The sequence below is a fragment of the Mesoplodon bidens genome (assembly GCF_964165515.1).
Source record: "Mesoplodon bidens genome assembly, chromosome: 2".
Lineage (NCBI taxonomy): Eukaryota > Metazoa > Chordata > Mammalia > Artiodactyla > Ziphiidae > Mesoplodon > Mesoplodon bidens.
In genome coordinates, this window is record NC_138177.1 from 168,950,788 (window position 1) to 168,972,502 (window position 21,715).

General features: G+C 44.7%; 2 protein-coding genes across 3 annotated transcripts in view; both read left to right on the forward strand.

The window, feature by feature from the left end:
* Nucleotides 1–554: 554 nt before the first annotated feature.
* LOC308605512 (uncharacterized protein) lies at nt 555–5,785 on the forward strand (the record flags this gene model as incomplete). The annotated part of the gene is made up of 4 exons (XM_081215599.1): nt 555–641; nt 820–1,199; nt 4,523–4,570; nt 4,971–5,785. 3 exons carry the CDS (start codon nt 555–557, stop codon nt 4,524–4,526), a joined length of 471 nt encoding a protein of 156 aa, XP_081071725.1. The 3' UTR covers nt 4,527–4,570; nt 4,971–5,785.
* Nucleotides 5,786–7,084: 1,299 nt separating this feature from the next.
* Nucleotides 7,085–21,715, forward strand: part of LUZP1 (leucine zipper protein 1) — an 81,605-nt gene continuing 66,974 nt past the window's right edge. The window contains exon 1 of one of the 2 annotated variants that reach the window (XM_081224450.1): nt 7,085–7,167. The gene's annotated coding sequence lies outside the window, so the exon portion shown is untranslated. The remainder of the gene's footprint in view (nt 7,168–21,715) is intronic. The other variant, XM_081224449.1, reaches the window with a different exon arrangement.

Sequence of the window (21,715 nt, forward strand, 5' to 3'; positions counted from 1 at the left end):
GAGAGGGAGAGTTCCTCATGACAGGAAGTATTGAAGCAGAGGCTGAATTTTCACTTGGCTGAAGGCTCTAGAAGGAGTCAGGCTAGATGCTTCCTACTAGTCCTTCTCACTTTGAGCTTCTGTGCTAGGCTCCAGAGTCATCTCCGAGTGCCTATGTTGTGTCAAGTTCCAAGTGGGGTTTGGGGGACCCAAAGACAAAGGAGACAGGGTTCTGATTCTCATACTCACTGTAATGCGTTGAAATAGGACATCTGGGACGCAGGATAGTGGAATGGCCTGAGCTCTGGAAACAGGAGATTGGCATTTAAGTCCTAGCTGTGAGACATCGGAGAAGCCACTTGGCTTCTCTGGTTCTCAGTCTCCTCATTTATAAAATAGGGACAATAATTATCTTCATAGGTTCTGAGGACTCAATGATACAAATAACATTTAGAGCATTTGTAGCACAGCACCTGGTAGGTAGTGAACACATTATTTTATTTACAGTAATGTTTTTATGAAGGCCTTGAGTAAGTCACTTCATTTTTTCAAGCCTCAGTTTTCTCATCCGTAGGATGGAATTAACTTCCATCACGGGGCTGGAATCTTGCTATGTTGTAGGGTCTGGGGTCTGCCTTTTCATCTCTCAGCTTCCCGAAGCGGTAAGCGGGTCGCATCACACCCAGTGGATAAGTACGAGAAGATTACGGACCGCAATCGGCACCGTCCCTTACAGAGGAGGAACCTGAGCGAACCAGGACGCGATTTCCTGGCTGCGCTCCCAGGAAGGACGTTTGTGCTGGGTCCCATCCCCCGGCCGGTCCTGCTCAGGAAACGTAGAGAGAAAGCCAGGAACCAGGCCTGCCGGGCCCCGCGGCCCCTCCGCGCCTCCCCCCTCCGCTGCCCCCGACTGCAGGAAGCCGGCCGGCGGGAACGCCCTGCCCGGCGGGTGGGAACGGCCCCGCCGGCTTCCCAGGCCCGCGGGGGCGCGGCGCGGCGCTGTCACTGCGGCAAGCGAGCCGCCTCCCGCGCCGCCCGCACTCCCGCTGCAGTCGGCCCTTTAGCATTGCAGGAAAGTGCTGCAGCCCCGGTCCCTCCCGGGCGCCGGAGCGGAGAGGCTGGGTCCCGCAGGCGCCTATGCCCCACCGGGCCCGGAGCCCACGGCGCGGGGGCTTGGACTGGGGAGGGAGAGGTGTCCGTCCGACCCTTTCTTTTGGGAGGTGAGACGCTGAGGCCTGAGGGTTTGTAGGTGAGTGGCCCAAGGTCATGGCTAGTAAACAGCAGGGCCAGAATTCGACCCGTGGTCTGTTTGACTCTAGAGTTTGTGCCTTGAGTCTGTGGTCCTGGTCCAGGTTCTTGAGGGGCTTCAGTTTCTTGTGGAGGCCCAAGAACAGGAGGCCTGATTCTGGGGGTTACTGCTGGCCTCCTAGAGGTCTGTGAACGCCTTGATTTTGTGTACAGCATCTTGTGTGTTGCATTTTTCCTCAGTTTCAGAGGTGTCAGTGACCCACAAAAGGTCTTACCATAGCTTTCCAAGGCCCACGGGTTCCCCTGTGGGGACACCAGCTTTGTCCAGGCCTGAGCCTCCTCTGCAATCTATGTGGCATCTTAACGTCTCTGCAGGGGAAGGACTTGGGGTCTCTACAGGATCCCAGGCTCTTTTGCCTGGATCTTGAGAATCTTTTTTATAGAATCCTGGGGTCTGTCTCTGAATTTGAGGTCCCCATGGGGCCCTGGTATCTCTTTCTGAGGTTCTGAGAATCTCACTGTAAAGTCCTATGGTCCCCATGGTGTGAGTTCTAAACCTGGGCCTCAGGATGCCTATGGACCCTGAAATTGCAGGCAAGACTTTGTGGGTCTGTCTGTATACATGTATACATGGGAGATGTTTCATGGATTTCACCAGATTCTCAAAGGGGGCCCTGATCCCCCAATCTGGGAAAAACACTGCTTTTGAGCATCCCCTGTTAGACAGACCTTGCTCCCTTTCACCAATAAGAGGCAGGGAAGAAGAGGAGGGAGGAGATAAAAGGCAGTGTTGTCTAGCAGAAGAATATGGGTGTGGAGTTAGGTGTTCTGGGTTAAAATCCCAGCTTTTCCACTCAACAGCTGTGCGACATTGAACAAATTTCTTAACATCTCTAAGCCTCAAGGCCACCTCCTCTAGGAAGCCTTCCCTATGTCCTGGATTCACTTAGGTCCCCACAACACGTCCGTCCCCCAAGCTCTCATTGCACCTGGGCTGATACTTCATGAGATTTTTTTTTTTTAATTTATTTTTGGCTGTGTTGGGTCTTCGTTGCTGCGAACGGGCTTTCTCTACTTGCGGTGAGTGGGGGCTACTCTTCGTTGCGGTGTGCAGACTTCTCATTGCGGTGGCTTCTCTTGTTGCGGAGCACGGGCTCTAGGCGCCAGGCTTCAGTAGTTGTGGTACGTGGGCTCAGCAGTTGTGGTTCGCGGGCTCCAGAGCACAGGCTCAGTAGCTGTTGCTCCATGGCATGTGGGATCATCCTGGACCAGGGATTGAACCCGTGTCCCCTGCATTGGCAAGCGGATTCTTAACCACTGCACCACCAGGGAAGTCCCACTTTGTGAGATTTAATGCAGTTAATTAATGAAGTAATTAACTGTGCTTAATATTTTCTTGTCTCTCCACCCCACCAGTCTTAAGGTCTAAGAAGGCAGGGACCTTTGCTGTCTTACACATGTTAGGCTCTCAGCCATTTGTTATGAAATAAATAAAAGAGTGAAGGAATGGAGGGACTGCCAGACACTGCACTAGGGGCAGAAAGGAATTAGAAATGAATAAGCATTGTTCCACTCCTCGAGGAGGTCCCAGGCTAGTGGGGGGTATAATATGAGTTTGTGGAAGGAAGACTGTCCTAAATGTGTTAATGGGGGGTAAACATTAATGGGGATAAACACTAATGGGGAAAGCACCGAGGTCCAAAGATGAGTGAGAATCAGTCTCAGAAGAGCTGATATAATGACTTGCCTTTGAATTATGTGTTATAACTTACAAAGTGCTTAACTTACGTATAATATGCAGGTATGTCCTTACTCCACAGAGATGGGGAAACTGCTGCTGGGAAGAGTTCAGTGACTTGCCCGAGGCCACCCAGCAATCATGGCTGCCTAAGTGCACAGCACACTCACTTTGGAATTTAGCCCTCGCCCTTTAGGAATTGACTTTTGACGTTGTGAAGGTCTTGGTTTAGATCTCAATAGATGTGAGACTTTGGGCAGTTTACTTTACCTCCTTGAGCCTTGTTTTTCTAATCTGCAAGATAGGAGACCTTCAATAACCTATATGATGCTTGGTTTATAGTAAAGGATCCATAAGTGTTTGTTGAATGAATGAATGAAATACATGTGTTGGTGGGTGGTCTGAAATGTGAGAGGACTTAAAATTATGCCATTTGGGGGGGTGGTAGGAGAAACTGAGGGTGATTCTATCCCTTCCCACTCTTACTTTCTATGATTCCTGTGAGACTTAAGCATTGGCTTCAACCACATTGTTCTAATTTATTGTTTGGAAACCAACAAAAGTGAACCAGCACAGGCTTGGTTAGCTTTCTTGTTATATACATCTTTACTGCCTTTTTTCTGATGACCAAGTAATACATCCTCCTTGTAAAAAAATTTAAATTGCAGAAAGATATAATGAGGAGAAATGAAAGTGCAGGCAGGTTTAGGCACTGTAGCCACAAGATGCTGTCAGATTGTTACTCCTTGGGAGATGGGGATGGGGCACAAGACAGGGAGCAAAAAAAGATTCTTCCTGTTGAAAGGTCTCTCCTACTGGCCTTGCTATGGTTCCTGGGAGTTCTGTTCAGAGTCTTGCCTCTGGCTATACCATTGAAAGTTCAAGTGCAGATAAGGGCTGGGGAGTCGGGAGAAGATGAGAATTGTCTGGGCTGGGGCTTTCCCTGGAATGTCATGGAGAATGAGATGGAACCTGTAGAATTTTCTATGGCGTATGAACAGTTGGTTCAGATGCCCATTGCTGATACCCCTTGTAGCTGTGTCTTCATCCTCTTTCTCCCTCTTAGCATTCAATAGAGTCTTTTTTGAAAATTCCTGCTATACACACACACACACAAAGAAACGCAAAACAAATAGAAAGGAAAAAAGGTGAAGGCATCGTATTTAGTTTTCTATATTCTCCATTTTGTAATGCATATACTAAGCATATAAGTTATAATTATGGGATCCTACTACTTCTGTAATTCTGCAACTTATTCTTACTCTTTTTTTTCTTAATTTAACAATACCCAGTAGACACCTTTTCCTGCCTATTCATGAAAATCTATTCCATTCCTTTCACCAAATGAGCTTCTTATGGTTGAGACTATTACCTCCAGTCCAGACGCCAGCACATGAGAGGCCTTACTGGGAGGCCATGTTGGAATAGTAACAGCAGCCACCATATCCTGGCATGAACTAAGTGCTAGGCTCTGAACTAAGCTCTTTCACATGTTATTTCATTTGATCCTCACAGCCCTTGAATGAAATAAATACTATTATTATTCGCATTTTTCAGATGAGAAACTGAGGTGCAGAGACTTGAAAGCCCAAGGTCACACAACTGGTAAGCAATGGAGCTGAGATTTGAATCCTGATCTGTCCTGTGACAAAGCTTTTGCTCTGAATGAATGAATAAGTGGCTGATTGGTTCATGGGTCCCAGAGAGAAGGTTCTGTCTTCAGAACCTCCCCTGTATGTCCCGGGTTCTCTCTTCCAAGTGTCTGCAATGCTTGGAATCGGCACATAGAGGGACTCAGTAAAGGCCCTTTCTTTGCCTGCAGCAATCCTGTGGCCATGCCTTCCTTTCATGGGAAGTTGAATTTTTGAATCTCTTATTCTAGAAATAAGCTGCGATTTGTTAGGGGCTCTTGAGGACCAGCCCAGGCAATTCAGAACAGCCATTTGCCTGTCCCCCCTCGCAGGAAATTAATCAGAACCCCAAAACCCTTTCCCTCTTCCCACAGGCCAGCACTCTGGAAACACCCAGTGCCTTGCTGCAGTTCTGCTAGAAGACTGTGGAGTCGCCAAGGGCAGTTTAACACAGATCCATCTCTCTGTAAGGAAAACGAGAGGAGAGAGGTACAAGGGAGAACCGGGTCAGCTCTGCTGCAAAAGATGAGAACTCGAAGGCGTTCCCAGCCTGGAGGGGTGCTGAGTGACAGAGACACTCTGGGGTATCAGCTGTGACTCTGCAGAATCCACCTGGGGTCTAGAAACTGCAGTTTCTATTCCAATGGCAATGCTCTGCAGGGCCCCTTTCAGTGAGCCTCTTCCTCTCTCAGCACCTCAAAGTCTTCCACTATGAAATGATTAGGTGGATTATCACTAGGGATGCTATCTGGTGTTAGGAACTAGAAATAATATTGATGATAATAATAATAAGAATGAAGGCCTTCCCTGGTGGCTCAGTGGTTAAGTATCTGCCTGCCAATGTAGGGGACATGGGTTCGAGCCCTGGTCTGGGAAGTTCCCACATGCCGTGGAGCAACTAAGCCTGTGCGCCACAACTACTGAGCTTGCGCTCTAGAGCCCGTGAGCCACAAGTACTGAGCCCACATGCCACAACTACTGAAGCCCATGTGCCTAGAGCCCGTGCTCCGCGACAAGAGAAGCCACCGCAATGAGAAGACTGCACGCCGCAAGGAAGAGTAGCCCCCGCTCGCCGCAACTAGAGGAAGCCCGCGCCCAGCAACGAAGACCCTACGCAGCCAAAAATAAATAAATAAATAAAATTAAAAAAAAAAGAATGAAAATAATGACAGGTACATCGTTTGTGGAAAACTGTGCCTGGTGCTTTCCACACAGTGTCTTATGTAATTTTAAACTGAACACCACAAGGACTGTATTAATATGCCCATTTTACAGATGAGGAGAATGAGGCTCAAAGAGAGTTAGTGCGGGCCAGAACACGGGTATATATAATCCCAGGGTTTTCTGGCATCAGAACCTGAGCTCCACAAACATGTGTGGGCTCTGACCTCAAGGAAGTGAGGAAGTGCTAAGAAACAAAGGGGAGGTCAGTTTGACACAAGTTAAAATGTGTTCATGCCCACATGAGAGTTAACACAATGCCATGGGTATTCAGAGCAGGGAGAGTCAGCTTCTGGCTGGGGGAAACTAGGAGGAGTTGTAAACTGAGAAGAGACAGCAAGGGAAGAGCATGAGCAATGCGCAGATGTGGGAAAGCAGTGGGTGTGCTAGGGGAAGTTTGGATAAACTTTGTGTGTGTGTGTGTGTGTGTGTGTGTGTAAAGGTAGGAAGAGATCACACCAGGCCAGGCATTTGGCCTTTATTCCATAGGCAATAAGGAGCTTACACAAGAGATGTCTCAAGAGACCAGCTATGCTGCTGTAGTCAAAGAGGAAGCAGCCCTCAGTGCATCTGTGTGCGGGCTTGTGAATGCAACCCTGTGTCAGTATGTGGGAGGGCATCTGAGGGGAGAGTGTCTAGAGCTGTGTTCTGTACCATGCTGGATCTAGGTCTGGGGCTCTCTTCAAAGGCCCCCCTCTCCCTTCTCTGGGCTCTAGGTACCTTGCACATGGTAGGTCCACAGGAAAATGTCATAGAATTATTGGTGGGCCCTTTGAAATCATCTGGTCATTGCCCCTTCCCATTTTAAAGAAGGCAAAAGGAGGGAACATAGATGGCAAAGGACTTGTCTAGGATCACACGTGGAATTAATAGCAGAGCTGGGGACTGGAACCCATGCCTCCTGAGTTCAAGCTGAGTTCCTTTTCCACACTTTGCTGAGTAATAGAAATAGTATTTTTTGAGAGATTACTCCATACTAGACCTTGGGCTAAATACCTTTACATGGATTATCTCATTTAATCCCACAATCCCCTGAGAGTGCCCCTTTTGAAAGCAGGACGTCTTGTCTTCCATTTCGATTTTCCACCGCGCGTAGCACAGGACCTGGGCACCTAGCTAGATAGGTGATAAAAACTTGGAAAAGTCCAAGTACCGGGAAGGGGGAGAAGACAAAGGGGGCGGGACCGCCTATAAGCTCCGCCCCCACAAAGACCCCGCCTTCCAGGACGCTGACGTCACCTTCTGGCTCCGCCCCTCATTGTCAGTCTTGGGAGCCGGAGGAGGCGCCGGCCGCCGGGAGCCGAGCGCCGGAGCCCTTGGCGGGCGGGAGCGCGGGCCGTAGCCGCCGAGGTGAGGAGTCTGCGGGGAGGTGGCGGGAGCGCGGCGCGGGAGGCCGGGCGGGCGGGCGGAGAGAGGAGGGCGCCCGGAGGAGGCGGCCTGCCCCGCCAAGGGGTCGGGGCACCCAGGGGTGACCGGGCAGAACCGGCGGGCGCACCCCGGCGAGGGCTGGGGGGTTGTGGAGTTGAGGTGGGGGTAGAGTTTGAGCGGAATTTCGGAGAAGGAGCTCGGAAAGGGAGATCTTTGGAGAGAGACCTTGGGAATTCTTTTGGAGTTGGAGATTTTTCCTTTGAAGGGGGAGGGAAGGTTCTGAGAGACTTCTTGGTGGGAGCGAGAATCTGAGGAGAAATGTTTGGGGCCAAGAGCTGAGCGGAGGAGAGTTTTAAGGTCGAGTTTGGGAGTTGGGGGGTGGGGAGGCGCGCGGGGCCCGGTGGGGGCGGGGAGCGGTGCGGCCGGGCGGGGGGCCGGGACCGCCGGGGAGGGGGCTGCGCGGGGCCCGTGGGCACCCGGGGAGGAAGGAAGTGATCTTACAGGAAGAGCCCGGGAGCTCCCGAGGAGGAGGAGGAGGAGAGGTGGAGAAGGAGGAGGAGGAGGAGGGAGGTTTGGGAGCGCTCAGGCTGGCGTGCGGGCCGGGCTGCGGGGCCCGGCGGCGGGGACGCGGGATGGGCGAGAAGGGGGTCCCGCCGCGGCTGCCGCAGCTGTCCACCCGCAGCGCCAGCCCGCGTCCCGGCCGATGCTGGTCTCGCAGCCAGACCGCTGGGCCGGGAAGGAATTCGAGGCATTCGCTTTGTTTAAGTTGCCAGTAGACAGTCCTTAGGACTAATTAATGGTGGAATCTGCTGGGGGACGCGGGCTAGCCGGGCCGGGGCCGCCCCCGCCCGCAGCCGTGGTGAACTTTCCGCAGCGCGAGCGGCCCGCCTCCCTGCGCGCCCCCACCCCTGCCCGGGCGGGGAAAGAGCCATGGCTTCCCGGAGCGCTGGAATGAAGTGCGGTTTCTGGGGCCGGTGGCCTCGGGCTGCGAGGGCTGCTGAAGGGAACCCGGCGTCCCGGAGCGGCCGGGCTGGGGGTTCGGGGCCCGCTGTAGAGCTCCCTGGGGTGCCTGCGGTTTCTGTAATAACCTTGGAGGAGGCTCTGCGAGCCGAGAAAGACCATCTTGCTTTGGAGCATCTGTTTCTTCGTCGCGTCAGCCCCTTTCCTAACACTGCAGAGCTTGTTGTGGCTTGTTTCGGAAATGCCGAGACCAGTGCTCACACTTGAGGGTGGGAGAGGGGAAGAGAGTAGGCAGCCCCCACTTACAAAAAAAAAAAAAGAGAAAATCCCTGCAGTGTGATCTCCATGAAGCCCGAGAGACTGCAGATTCTCTGTCGCACCTTCACTGACTTGGATGACCTTGGGAAAGGAATTGTGCTTCTAGTGTTTAATCTGTCCATTAAGGAGAAAATACTCTCTGGACCTGCCTGCCTTTTGGGGGTATTTTGAGAGGTGGGGTTTGTACAGGGCGTTTTACGGACTGCTGCAGTTCTGGCCTAAGGAGTTGGACTGGTGTCAGAGCCGGGGGAATTCAGATCACCTATTAAGATTTTACTACCTAAGATTAGGGAGGGAGGTGTTTGGATTTTAGGGGGATGTTTCCCTTCGGAGAATCTGTACGGTGTGTTCCAGACGGCTTTCTGTTACTTTGCGTGCAACTTTGGCGGCATTCATGTGGTTAAATTGAATAACCCCCATAGAAAAAAATTCTTTTCTTGTTAGAAATAATTATTTTGCTCAGAATTCCCCTTGGGGCAGATGAAGGTTTTGCTCAATTTACTCAGAAGAATTTTCCAGGTTTCTAAAATTAAATCACTTCTAAACATAGTAACTGAAGTTTGAAAAACTGGAAACGGTGGGATGGGAAGGGAGTTGATCTAGAGTATGAACAAGAAGCAAATACAGGTTCATTGTTGTCCTGTGATTACTAATAGAGATTGTGAATTAGCCTTGTTTAATAGATATTTTCTTACTCTTAAATAATTTAAGACCAAGAAAGGGAACTAATATCGTTGAGTTGCCTACTCTGTGCCCAGTAATTGTGCTGCGTGGTATAGATCTCATATAGTCTTCACAACAATGCTGTGAGGTGGTAGTTGGCCTCCCTGTTTCACAGATGAGCAAACTGAGGGTGACTTTCCTAAGTGTATGCATACAACTAGTAAGAAGTGGAGCTGGAATTCAAACCGAAGTCTGTTTCTAAGGTCCACTCTGCATATTGGGTTGGGAGCCAGGAGGCCTAGTTTCCAGGCCTTTGACTCAGCCACTGGGTCACTATGGTCGCTAAAATGAGTCAATTAAGTCTGTTCCCCAATAATATTACCTTTTCTTCCAGCGATGTTATCAGTAAGCTTTTGAGATATTCTAATTTTTTTGATAGAAAGACAAACATATAAGGCTGTGGTAGAGGTATGTTCTATATGCTTAGGTGCTTAATTTTTTTCTTATGATGGAAGCGTTTGTATTACAATAAAGAGCATAGATTTCATTTATGTAATGGAAGATGATGGATAGCTAATGGTCCTTCTGCTGTAGAGGGCATCATTAAGGAGACATTCATAATCAGAAATGGAACCATTTTTCGTGGAACATGGCTTTTTGGGACAGTGTTAGTTTATGAGTAGAGCACACACATTTCATACAGGTAGGACCCAAGTAGTCAAGCTGAAAGATTTGGTATAAACTTTGATGCACATAATAGATGCTCAGTAAATATTGCTGGATGAATGAATGCATGCATTCTTTTTTAAAAAATCAGCTTTATTGAGGTATAATTTACATACGATAAGATTCACCAACCTGAAGTGTACAGTTTAATGAGTTTTGACAAATGCATACAGTTGTGTGATCACCACAACTGCCCTCATTTGTTTAAACTGTGTGTTATCTCCTGGGTGTTGGTTAGCAGAGTGATCGTTGGGAATGTTGTGAAGTTTCTATGTTCAGAATCAATACTGGTGAGATCAGAGTGAATACTAGAGAGTCAGTGTGCCAACTTTGTAGGAAACGGAAACCTTAGGTATCTAATGGTGAGGTGCATGAGAAGAGTAAGAGAGGTAGAGCTGAGGACACTTGTCAGATCAGCAGAAAGATAAATTCGTGAGGGACCGGGTTTTCATTACTTTTTAGGATAGGGGAAACACTGTGGGGAAAATAAAAATTACCCAAAGATTTATTAACAACTTGAATTTCTATTTTTGTTTCTTTTTTGAAATAGTAGCTCTTGAAATATAAAACTTAACATCTTTGGGGCTTCCCTGGTGGTGCAGTGGTTGAGAGTCCACCTGCCGATGCAGGGGACACGGGTTTGTGCCCCGGTCCGGGAAGATCCCACATGCCGCGGAGCAGCTAGGCCCGTGAGCCATGGCCGCTGAGCCTGCGCTCCGCAACGGGAGAGGCCACAACAGTGAGAGGCCCGCGTACCGCAAAAAAAACAAAAAAACAAAAAAAAACCATCTTTGGCTATACTTAAGAAGTGCTTTACACAATATGGTTGTTCAAATAATTCTTAAGGGTGGGGATGCTATAAAATGATTAAAGGCCTTGTCCTTCCACCTATGACAGAATATCCTTAGTGTTAATCTCTAACTTGTTTTAGCTAATATTCCACAAAGGGAGTACATTAGGTAGGAGTTGTGTCTTGCTGGGAAAACATAGATTATTTTTTCCTTCTCATAATTTCTGAAGTCACTGAACCTGTCCCAATCTGCTTCAGCTCAAGTCCCTGTCTTAGAAAATGCTTGAAACTGCTGTATCTGACCTGCTAGAAGAAGCCCCAGTTTCATCTTTGACTCCTCGTTTTTCTTTTTTCTTTTTCTTTTTTTTTTTGGCCGTGCCACGCGGCATGCAGGATCTTAGTTCCCCGATCAGGGACCAAAACCTGTGCCCCCTGCAATAGAAGCTCAGAGTCTTAACCACTGGACTGCCAGGGAAGTCCCTTTCTCGTTTTTCTTTATTCGTTCTATTTCTATATGTTGACTCTTACATAATCGTCTTCTCCCACCTATGAATCTTGAGAACGGAAACCCATCAACCATCGGCCCTCCATATACCATTAGGAAATGATAATTAAATTAAAATACCAGTCTACCAATTCAACATTTTGGGTGGTGATAGAGAGAAAATAACAACTATGAGGTAGTCATTATCCTCTTTATACATGAGGGAGCTGGGCTCAGAGCGGTTACTGTCGGAGCTGTGAGGGGCAGACCATTGGTTTCAGCTCAGATGTGATTGATGCTCAAGTTTAGGATCTTTCTGTTTCATTACACTGCTGTATTGGAGTTGGGGTGGCAAGGGAAGAGCTTGAAAATACCACATTAAAATATAAGCTAAAAGATAACGAGCATGGCTCACCTTTTTAGGCATTGCTGTTTTCATCTATTCCTTTTTTAATTTCTAGAGATACCTTCTCACATTCAAAGGAATTTATAGCTCATCCTTTATTATGTAACTCCCTTTCTAGACCCAGCATTTATTCTTTATAAATATGGTACTTTGTATTCACTGGCTGCTTGACTTATTTTATGAAAAACCTCCTCCTGTTTTATACGGATCTGAAAGCTTCCACCAGGTTACTATGTCAATCACGTCCTTCCATATTGGCATGTGCTCCTCCGTTCCCATTTTATCTGGACAGAGTAATATGTTTAAAACACATGTTACTAAAAACTTGCAAAAAATTTAAAAAATTATTACAACTTTTAATTGAAGTATATAATATTTATATGTAGAAAAGTACACATAAGTGTACAACTTGATGATTTTTTTCACAAACTGAAGATACGCATGTGACCAGCACCCAGATCAAGAAACAGCATTGCCAGGACCTAGAAGCCCCTGTTGAGTTCCCTTCGGGTTCTTGCTGCCTTTCCACCCACCCAGGGTAATCACCATCCTGATTTCTAACAGCATAGATCCGTTTTTGTACTTTTGTAAAAATGTTTTACAAACATTTTTTTTTTTTTTTTTTTGCGGTACGTGGGCTTCTCACTGTTGTGGCCTCTCCCGTTGTGGAGCATGGGCTCCAGACGTGCAGGCTCAGCGGCCATGGCTTACGGGCCCAGCCGCTCCGTGGCATGTGGGATCTTCCCAAACCGGGGCACGAACCCGTGTCCCCTGCATCGGCAGGCGGATTCTCAACCACTGCGCCACCAGGGAAGCCCTACAAACATTTTTACAAAAGTACAAAACATTGTAAAAACAATGTTTTTACAAGCAGTTTTTGTACTTTTGTAAAAATGGAATCATACAGTATATACTGTTGGGTCTGGCTCCTTTTATTCAACAGTATGTGAGTATGCAGAAACTTTTAATGGTTTTCTTTGGGGCTTGGAATAAAATTAAAACTCTATCTTGGCCTATAAGGCCTTGTATAACCTGACCCCTATGTACCAACGTCATCTTATGTTAGTTTCAAGGTCCATTATGCTTCAGTCACCCAGCTGCTTATTTATTTTTAAACACAAGTTCTTTCCTACCTCAGGGCCTTTGTACACGTGGCTCTCTCTTTCTTGAATACTCTCTCCCCTGCTCTTTGGCTTCCTCCTTCAAGCTTCAGCTTATGATTCAGAGATACTTTCCCTCATCACTTAAAAAAAAAAAAATGAGTGCTGTTATTCAAGTTATCTTGGGAAGCAAGATGGGTCTTCGTTGCTGAGCGTAGGCTTTCTCTAGTTGCTACTCTTTGTTGTGGTGCGTGGGCTTCTCATTGCGGTGGCTTCTCTTGTTGTGGAGCACAGGCTGTAGGCACGCAGGCTTCAGTAGTTGTGGCGCACGGGCTTAGTTGCTCTAGCGGCATGTGGGATCTTCCTGGACCGGGGCACGAACCCGTGTCCCCTGCATTGGCAGGCGGATTCTTAACCACTGCACCACTGGGGAAATCCCTTTCCCTCATCATTTTATCTAGCTAATCCTTTCCTGTTATTCCCTATTACTGGCATCTGTTAACTCCCTTTATAACACCTATTACAATTATAATGATGTATCTGCTTGCCTGATTATTATCTGTCTTCCCAACTAGACTTCATGGGAACAGGGAACTCATCTGCTTTGTTCACCAGGGTATACCTAGTACCTAACACAGTGAGTGACATGTAGTAGGTATTTAATAAATATTTAATGACCACATTCCCAATTCAGCACTTTTATTTCCATTTTCTTCTGTCCTTTTCTTCTCTTATGCTGTTTAATTATTTCATTTTTTCCATCCTTCAAGACTCAGCTCAATTCCCCATCTTTGAAGTCTGTCCTGACTTTGCAATAGTAAGTCTGTCTTCTCTAAAATTTTGTGACTCTCTTCTCTAAAATTTTGTGACATTTATTGCCGATACTCCTCATGTTCTTGGTTAAGTCACACTAGCATGTATCTTATGTCCTTAGTTGGGTCAGAAACTTCTCACTTTCTCAAAAGTCTTGCGGCTTGTTACGCTAGTACCCCTCATGTTCTTGATTAACTTTATTAGCTTGTATCTTAATTACCTAATTCTATCAGAAGCTTTTTGATTAGAAGCTAAGTTTGTCTTAGCTGGTACCCCCCTCAGTTCCTTTCACTGAGCTTTGCACATAGTAGGCCCTCGGTACAGTTTTAGATGATTGATCATAATGATGCTTATGTATAAGTAATAATTTAATTTCTCAGGCTTATTAACATTTTAATTAGAATTCTGCTTAGTGTTTTCTCTAATCAAAAGGCTGAGAGTGCCCCAAGTGCTTCAGGTGCTTAGGGTGTGAAAGTGCAGGAGTCTAGTCCTGCTGCAGATACTTCTCTGGAATCTGTCACTGGAAAAGAACTATGCACAGTTTCTTCTTGGAATGATGCTTAATCAAATGTTTGTCTAATGCTCTCAGATTGGAGCTATTAACTGAAATGAGATACTAGGTACTACCTCATTTGAATTACTCTGTTGAGTAACATTTTATTTTGATATCAACAATGAAAAATTTAAGCCAGTTAAATCTGCTTCAAGCTACCTTCTCTGACTTGCCAATAAGCTCTCTCAGTAGTTATTTTTTCTCTTTTATTAATGGTAGAAGAATGTATGTACTAATGTTGTATGTACTTTGAGGCAATTTAAGTGCAAATTTGAATTAGTAGTAACTGGGATGGTTTAACTTAATATACATGTAACACAATTGAGTGATAAATGTAAACCCATTTTTTAAGAGGTGCCTGTGTACTTTAAGTTTCTTTTTTTTTGGCCATGTGGATTGTGGGATCTTAGTTCCCTGACCAGGGATCACACCCGCGTCCCCTGCATTGGAAGGCGGATTCTTTACCACTGGACCACCAGGGAAGTTCCATGACTGCTTTTTAAAAACAAATATTAGAAGTTTACAAAATGAGTAGTTATATATTTATTTTAGTGAGATTTCCAAACTGAAATATTTGGTATACTTCTTTTGAACTTGTCTGTAGAGTGTATTTCATGTTCTTAATCCTGATAAGTGTTCATTTGGGGGGAGTTATATTTAACTTTGGGAGGTAAGTCTGGTGAATGAAGTGAGTGATCAACATTGTTTTTGGTCATAAATGAGATGTAATTCTAAAAGGTGGAGACTAGGATTTTTTTGTGTATGAGGCTTGTCTTTGAGACTCTTACAAATGGAGTTTCAAAAAGGTTTTGAGCCTTGGTGGCATTGTTGAAACCGAGTCTTGCTTCCCAAGATGACTTGAATAACAGCACTCATTTTGAACCTCTATAAATAAAAATAATTGCTTGACTATAACTTGTTTAACTTGTATTATGATTGAATTGAAATTCTCTCTAATAAAGCATTATCTTGTATTAATATCAACATGGTTTTATTTGGAGCCTTTTAAAAATTAGTCCTTTTTTTTTGTCTAAAAAAGAAAGTTTTTAAAAAGGGGGAGAAAGGAACATTTTTAGTTTGCTGAGAGGCACATCTGTATGGGAACAGATTTGAAGTTAATTACAGTTAAAAGGTATTTTCCTTTCCCACTTACCAAGGCATTATTTGTATAGGTTTTCTGCAGAGGCTAAAGAGTTTAGAGAGAAAAATAACAGTATTTTCCTGTTTCTAAGTGTAAAATCTCTGCTTTTATCCAGTTTCAAGCATTTAACTGGAAAAGTTAAATGCCGAACAAGGTAGTAGAAGTAATTTTTTGGCTCTTTAAATCCTGAAACAGCTTTATCATAAATGTGCTGTCTTTCTAATTACCTGGGGTCATTTATCTGGTTTAGGCCATCTGAGTGATTTATAGCTAATATCAGTGAATAAACAGCTCATTTAAGTCTTATATCAGTTCTTGAAAATTTTTCTAAGGATTCTTTCTTATTGAGGACTAATAATAAAACCTAACATTTATTGACTATGTGCCAGCCACTGTACTTAAGTGCTTTTCATGTCTTTATTTAATCTTTCTCTTAACAACCTTTTGGGGTAGATACTGTTAATTATCCCCATTTAACAGATGAAAAATCCTTAAGATTTGCCCACAGTCAACACAATTGGTGAACGCCAAGTAGGACTTGACTCTGAGCTTGTTCTTGAAAATTACATTGCTCAAACCAGAACACAAAATGATTTTATGAACTGTGTGCATTTAAGGTCATTATTTCTTGACTAAATGAGGTCAACATTGGCTTATGTTTCTTAGGATAGAAAGAATACCATTTTTAGGTCGTGATAAACTTAAAGATATAGTAAATGTCTTTAAAATGGAATACTGTTACAGAATACACAGAAGCTGGTTGAGCATAGAAGATATTACAAATGTAGTTACGCTGTTTGTGTAACAAAGTAATGGTCCCTGGTAGGTTTATATCAGGAATACCAGTTTTAATGCTTTTTGCAACAGCTATACCAGAGTGTAATATGAGATAGTCTTAATATAATTTGATAAAATTATAAACTTCCCGGGCTTCCCTGGTGGCGCAGTGGTTGGGAGTCCGCCTGCCGATGCAAGGGACGCGGGTTCGTGCCCCAGTCTGGGAGGATCCCACATGCCGAAGAGCGGCTGGGCCCTTGAGCCATGGCTGCTGGGCCTGTGCGTCCGGAGCCTGTTCTCCGCAGTGGGAGAGGCCACAACGGTGAGAGAGGCCCACATACCGCAAAAAAAAAAAAAAAAAAATTATAAACTTCCTAACATAAGCTAAATTTTTTTTTGGTAGGAACCTTGAGGACTGGTGATTATGTTAGACTTTTGTTTTAAGACTAGATCCCAAGACAGTTTGAAAGAGACTAGCAGGATCTTAAAGTAGCATGATGGAAAACTAGGTGGGTGGGTAGTGAGGCAGTTAATGGAACAGGGAGAAATAATAAGGTAACTGAGGGATAAAATTTCAGATCATAAAGAGAGGCAAGAGGAGTGGGATTTGAGCAGAAATATTAGAAGGTAGTGGTTGTTCACTAAATAGGTACAATCCACAGGGATGCAGAGAATCTTTAGGGAAGAGGAGTGGAGAGGAGACAAACACAGGTTTTAGTTACATTTTTGGTCAGTTTCACATCAAATTTAAAAGCCAGGAATTTGGGGACGTCCCTGGTGGCCCCAGTGGTTAAGAATCCGCCTGCTAATGTAGGGGACACAGGTTTGATCCCTGGTCGGGGATCCCACATGCCACGGGGCGACTGAGCCCATGCACCACAACTACTGAGCCTGCACACTAGAGCCTGCAAACCACAACTACTGAGCCCACGTGCTGCAACTACTGAAGCCCGCTTGCCCTAGAGCCTGTGTGCTACAATTACTGAGCCCGGGTGCCTAGAGCTCGTGCTCTGCAACAAGAGAAGCCACTGCAATGAGAGAACCCCGCACACCGCAATGAAGAGTAAGCCCCTACTTGCTGCAACTAGAGAAAGCCTGCATGCAGCAACGAAGACCCAATGCAGCCAAAAATAAATAAAATTTAAAAAAGCCAAAAAAACCCTGTAGGGCTTCCCCGGTGGCGCAGTGGTTAAGAATCCTCCTGCCAATGCAGGGGACACGGGTTCAATTCCTGGTCCGGGGAGATCTCACATGCCACAGAGCAACTAAGCCTGTGTGCCACAACTGCTGAGCTTGCTCTGTAGAGCCCGTGAGCCACAACTACTGAAGCCTGCGCGCCTAGAGCCCGTGCTCCACAACAAGAGAAGCCACCACAATAAGAAGCCTGCACTGCAATGAAGAGTAGCACCCACTCGCCGCAGCTAGAGAAAGCCCGAGCGTAGCAACGAAGACCCAACGCAGCCAAAAATAAATAAATAAAACAAAATTATTAAGGAAAAAAACCCTCTAAAAAAAAAAGCAGGGGGCTTCCCTGGTGGTGCAGTGGTTGAGAATCTGCCTGCCAATGCAGGGGACACAGGTTCGAGCCCTGGTCTGGGAGGATCCCACATGCCATGGAGCAACTGGGCCCTAGAGCCACAACTACTGAGCCTGCGCGTCTGGAGCCTGTGCTCCGCAACGGGAGAGGCCGCGATGGTGAGAGGCCCGCGCACCGCAGTGAAGAGTGGCCCCTGCTTGCCGCAACTGGAGAAAGCCCTCGCACAGAAACGAAGACCCAACACAGCAAAAATAAATAAATTACTTAATAGATACCTACCCCCAGCATCTTCTTAAAAAAAAAAAAAAGCAGGAATTTTGTTTATTTTATTCAGTTTACAGTACTTGTTATATATTTGATCCGGGCCTAATTAATGTGGAGAAAAGAAAAAGGCAAAAGAAGTACAGTATATAGTCCTTGTTCTTAAAGAATGTAAAATTCTGAATGGGGAGACAGTACCTAGTTTTTAAAATAGTTCCATAACAGTCTTGGGCCATATATAAATGCCAAAATGGGGGATGTAGACTTGTGGTTCCAGAGCTTGGGTTTCATAAAACCAGTCATATTTCAAAAGAGGTTTTTGTTTTCCAAGTAAGGACATGAAAACGAAAAACAATCTTTTTATCTAATACCACCATTTTGTAAAAGATGGAACATTCTATTTATTTTTATTTTTAATTTTTTAAATTGGGGTATATTTGTTTACAATGTTGTGTTAGTTTCTACTGTACAGCAAAGTGGAGTTCCCTGTGCTATACAGCAGGTTCTCAAGAGTTATCTATTTTATACATATTAATTAGTGTATATATGTCAATCCTAATCTCCCAGTTCATCCCACTCACCCCCCTTGCCCCCCTTGGTGTCCATACGTTTGTTCTCTACGTCTTTGTCTCTATTTCTGCCTTGCAACAGGTTCATGTGTACCATTTTTCTAGATTCCACATGTATGTGTTAATATACGATGCTTATTTTTCTCTTTCTGACTTACTTCGCTCTGTATGACAGTCTCTAGGTCCATCCATGTCTCTACAAATGACCCAGTTTCATTCCTTTTTATGGCTGAGTAATATTCCATTGTTTATGTGTACCACATCTTCTTTATCCATTCGTCTTTTGATGGACACTTAGGTTGCTTCCATGACCTGGCTATTGTAAATAGTGCTGCAATTAACATTGGGGTGCATGTGTCTTTCTGAATTATGGTTTTCTCAGGGTATATGCCCAGCAGTGGGATTGCTGGGTCATATGGTAATTCTATTTTTAGTTTTTTAAGGAACCTCCATACTGTTCTCCATAGTGGCTCTATCAATTTACATTCCCACCAACAGTGCAAGAGGGTTAAAGATGGAACATTTTAAAACAGAGAAATGAAAGGGCATCATCTCAGATGAAAGGAGTTTTTTATACTGAATAATTCAGCCTTATGAAAAGTTTACTTAAGTTTTTTTTTTGTGTGTGTGTGAAAATGCCATTAAATCTATGGTACAATGGTGACTGCTCTAGGAGGTCTGTTGTTAATGCTGCTAATTTATGTCAAAATGACAGGTCATAGTTTACTGAGATTAGTCCGGGCTGAAGTGACCTGTGAGGGCTTCATGGAGGCAGTTAGACTCGAGTTTACAGTGATGGTTGGATAGGATTTGAATAGGTGGAAAGGAAGGGGATAGTTTTCCAGGCCCGGGCAGAGCAAGAGAAAATATACTGAGATTGGAACAAACTTGTATTATTGATTGGACCTGAGAATACTTGTCTGATCCTATAATAGAGTTTAGATTATGGACTAGGAGGAGATAAGATCAGTGAGGTAATGCTCAGTCAGATTTTGAACAGTCTTGAAAGTTATACAGAGGAATTTGGACTTGATCTTGCCAACATTTGGGAATCATTGAAGGATTATAAATAGGGACATGACTTGATAAACTTGGAACTTGTAGAGTGATTAATCAGGAGATATTATGTAGATTATTAGAAAGGAGGCCAGTTAAGAATTGTTGTAGAGGGGGCTTCCTTGGTGGCGCAGTGGTTAAGAGTCCTCCTGCCAATGCAGTGGACATGAGTTCGAGCCCTGGTCCGGGAAGATCCTACATGCCGCGGAGCAGCTAAGCCCGTGCGCCACAACTACAGAGCCTGTGCTCTAGAGCCTGCATGCCTCAACTACTGAAGCCTGCGTGCCTAGAGCCTGTGCTCTGCAACAAGAGAAGCCACCGCAATGAGAAGCCTGCACACCACAATGAAGCATAGCCCCTGCTCACTGCAACTACAGAAAGCCCACATGTAGCAATGAAAGACCCAATGCAGCCAAAAAAAAAAAAAAAAAGAATTGTAGAAATTCAGGTGGGAACACTATTGAGACCTGAATTTAGGGAGTAAAAAAAAAAAAGAGAGGGATATGTTGGAGAGAAGATTTGAAGAAGGAAGAGATAGGACTTAATGATTATGTAGAGAAGGAATGAAATGATAACTCTAAGATTATAGGATTGGTAAAACTGAGGAGCATTTGTGGTATTAGTTAACTGAAGTTGGGAAAAGGAGAAGGACATAGGCTTTTGCCTTGAATTCTCTGCTAACTACTTTACATCCATGTGTTTTTACAATTCCATTTATTTGAGATATGTTGAGAGTCTCTAATATTGCCCTGGGATTGAATTGGAAGTTAAAAGATTTCCTCTATTTTGGAAGTAGTGCTTATTTGGAAAAAAAAAAAGTATGTTTCAAACCACTAAGTTCTTAGTTATGGAAATTATACCCCAATAAAAAACATCACCATTAGTTAGATTATCAAGTGCAACAGAATTTTTGGAACGCTTTTTTTACTTTAGGTTTTTTAAAACAGAATTTGTCCTATGTAAATTAACAGCAGTGTAGCAATAAACTGGTTCACCTTGGATGGCTTAGTTTATAATGATATTAGTTAAAATAGCCTTCCAATTTCTGTTATTGCAGCATGTTTTAGTAGAATATATTACCTGCCATTTCTTTAGCATCTGCTCTGTATCAGATACCTGATGTCTGTTAACTCTTTAATCTTTACAACTACCTCACGAAGTAGGTGCTATTATTCCTACTTTATAGATGAGGAAACTGAAGCTCATAGGGGCTTAAGAAATATCCCTGGGGGACTGGTAGAGTTAGGACTCGAGAGTACCGTGACACAAAACTTGTGTTCTTTATACTACTCTGTTTTTGGGTTAGACCTCGTAAGAATAGGAATGAAGTGTGGGTCAGTTGAAATAATTGATTAGGCAGTAATTCAAATCAGTGAAGTGCTACCCAAATTTAACTGGTGTTATCTATCCTTTTCCATCCTGTCTGTGTGGGTGGGGGTCGGGTAGAGTCAGCTTAAAAGACCAAATAGGATCTGTAGCCCTAGTTCTAGTCAATTACATTCACTTATGTTTTGGATAATGTCTCTCTTATCCTTTTGTAGAGCTCTCAACAAATCCTTATTAAAAACAAATGTTTGATTCAGAAAACAAAAAAAATCCCCAATTTTGACACAGTTCAGCAAATTGCTAATCTTGGCAGGTGAAATTAAAGGAAGTTTCAGGGTCCAGCTTCTGGGAAAGTGGGACTGAAGATCATTCTACTTGAAACTGTAGTTAGTACTGGAGACTCACTGTCAGTGATACTTAGCAATTTTTTGGTCTGTTCCTCTCTCTTCATTCCTCTATCATCTGCAGCCATAAAATTCTTTAGCTTACTCTTCATGTTTGCCATTGATAATTACTTCAAAGTTCTATTTTTACTATCTCCTCAACATTATAAATCTAAGCCCCATCCCTTTCCGCCTCATTCATGATGTTCCTTTACCAGCTGCTTCTACCGGGTCTGATAGAACCTGTGCACAAATGTGAGTCGAGTCCTAGGTTTTTAATCTTTTCTCCCAATATTTCCTCCATCTCTTAACCTATAACTGAAAACAACTCTTCTCTCTAATGAGTACTGTTATTCATGTTTTTGCTGGTTGAATACTCTTCGACTCCTTGGACAGCGGGAATCAATCAGTGTATCTTTTTTTTTTTTGCGGTACGCGGGGCTCTCACTGTTGTGGCCTCTCGCTTTGCGGAGCACAGACTCCGGACACGCAGGCTCAGCGGCCATGGCTCACGGGCCCAGCCGCTCCGCGGCATGTGGGATCTTCCCGGACCGGGGCACGAACCCGTGTCTCCTGCATCGGCAGGCGGACTCTCAACCACTGCGTCACCAGGGAAGCCCTAGCTTCATTCTTTATTGAGTCTTTCCTTTCAGATTATAAATACACT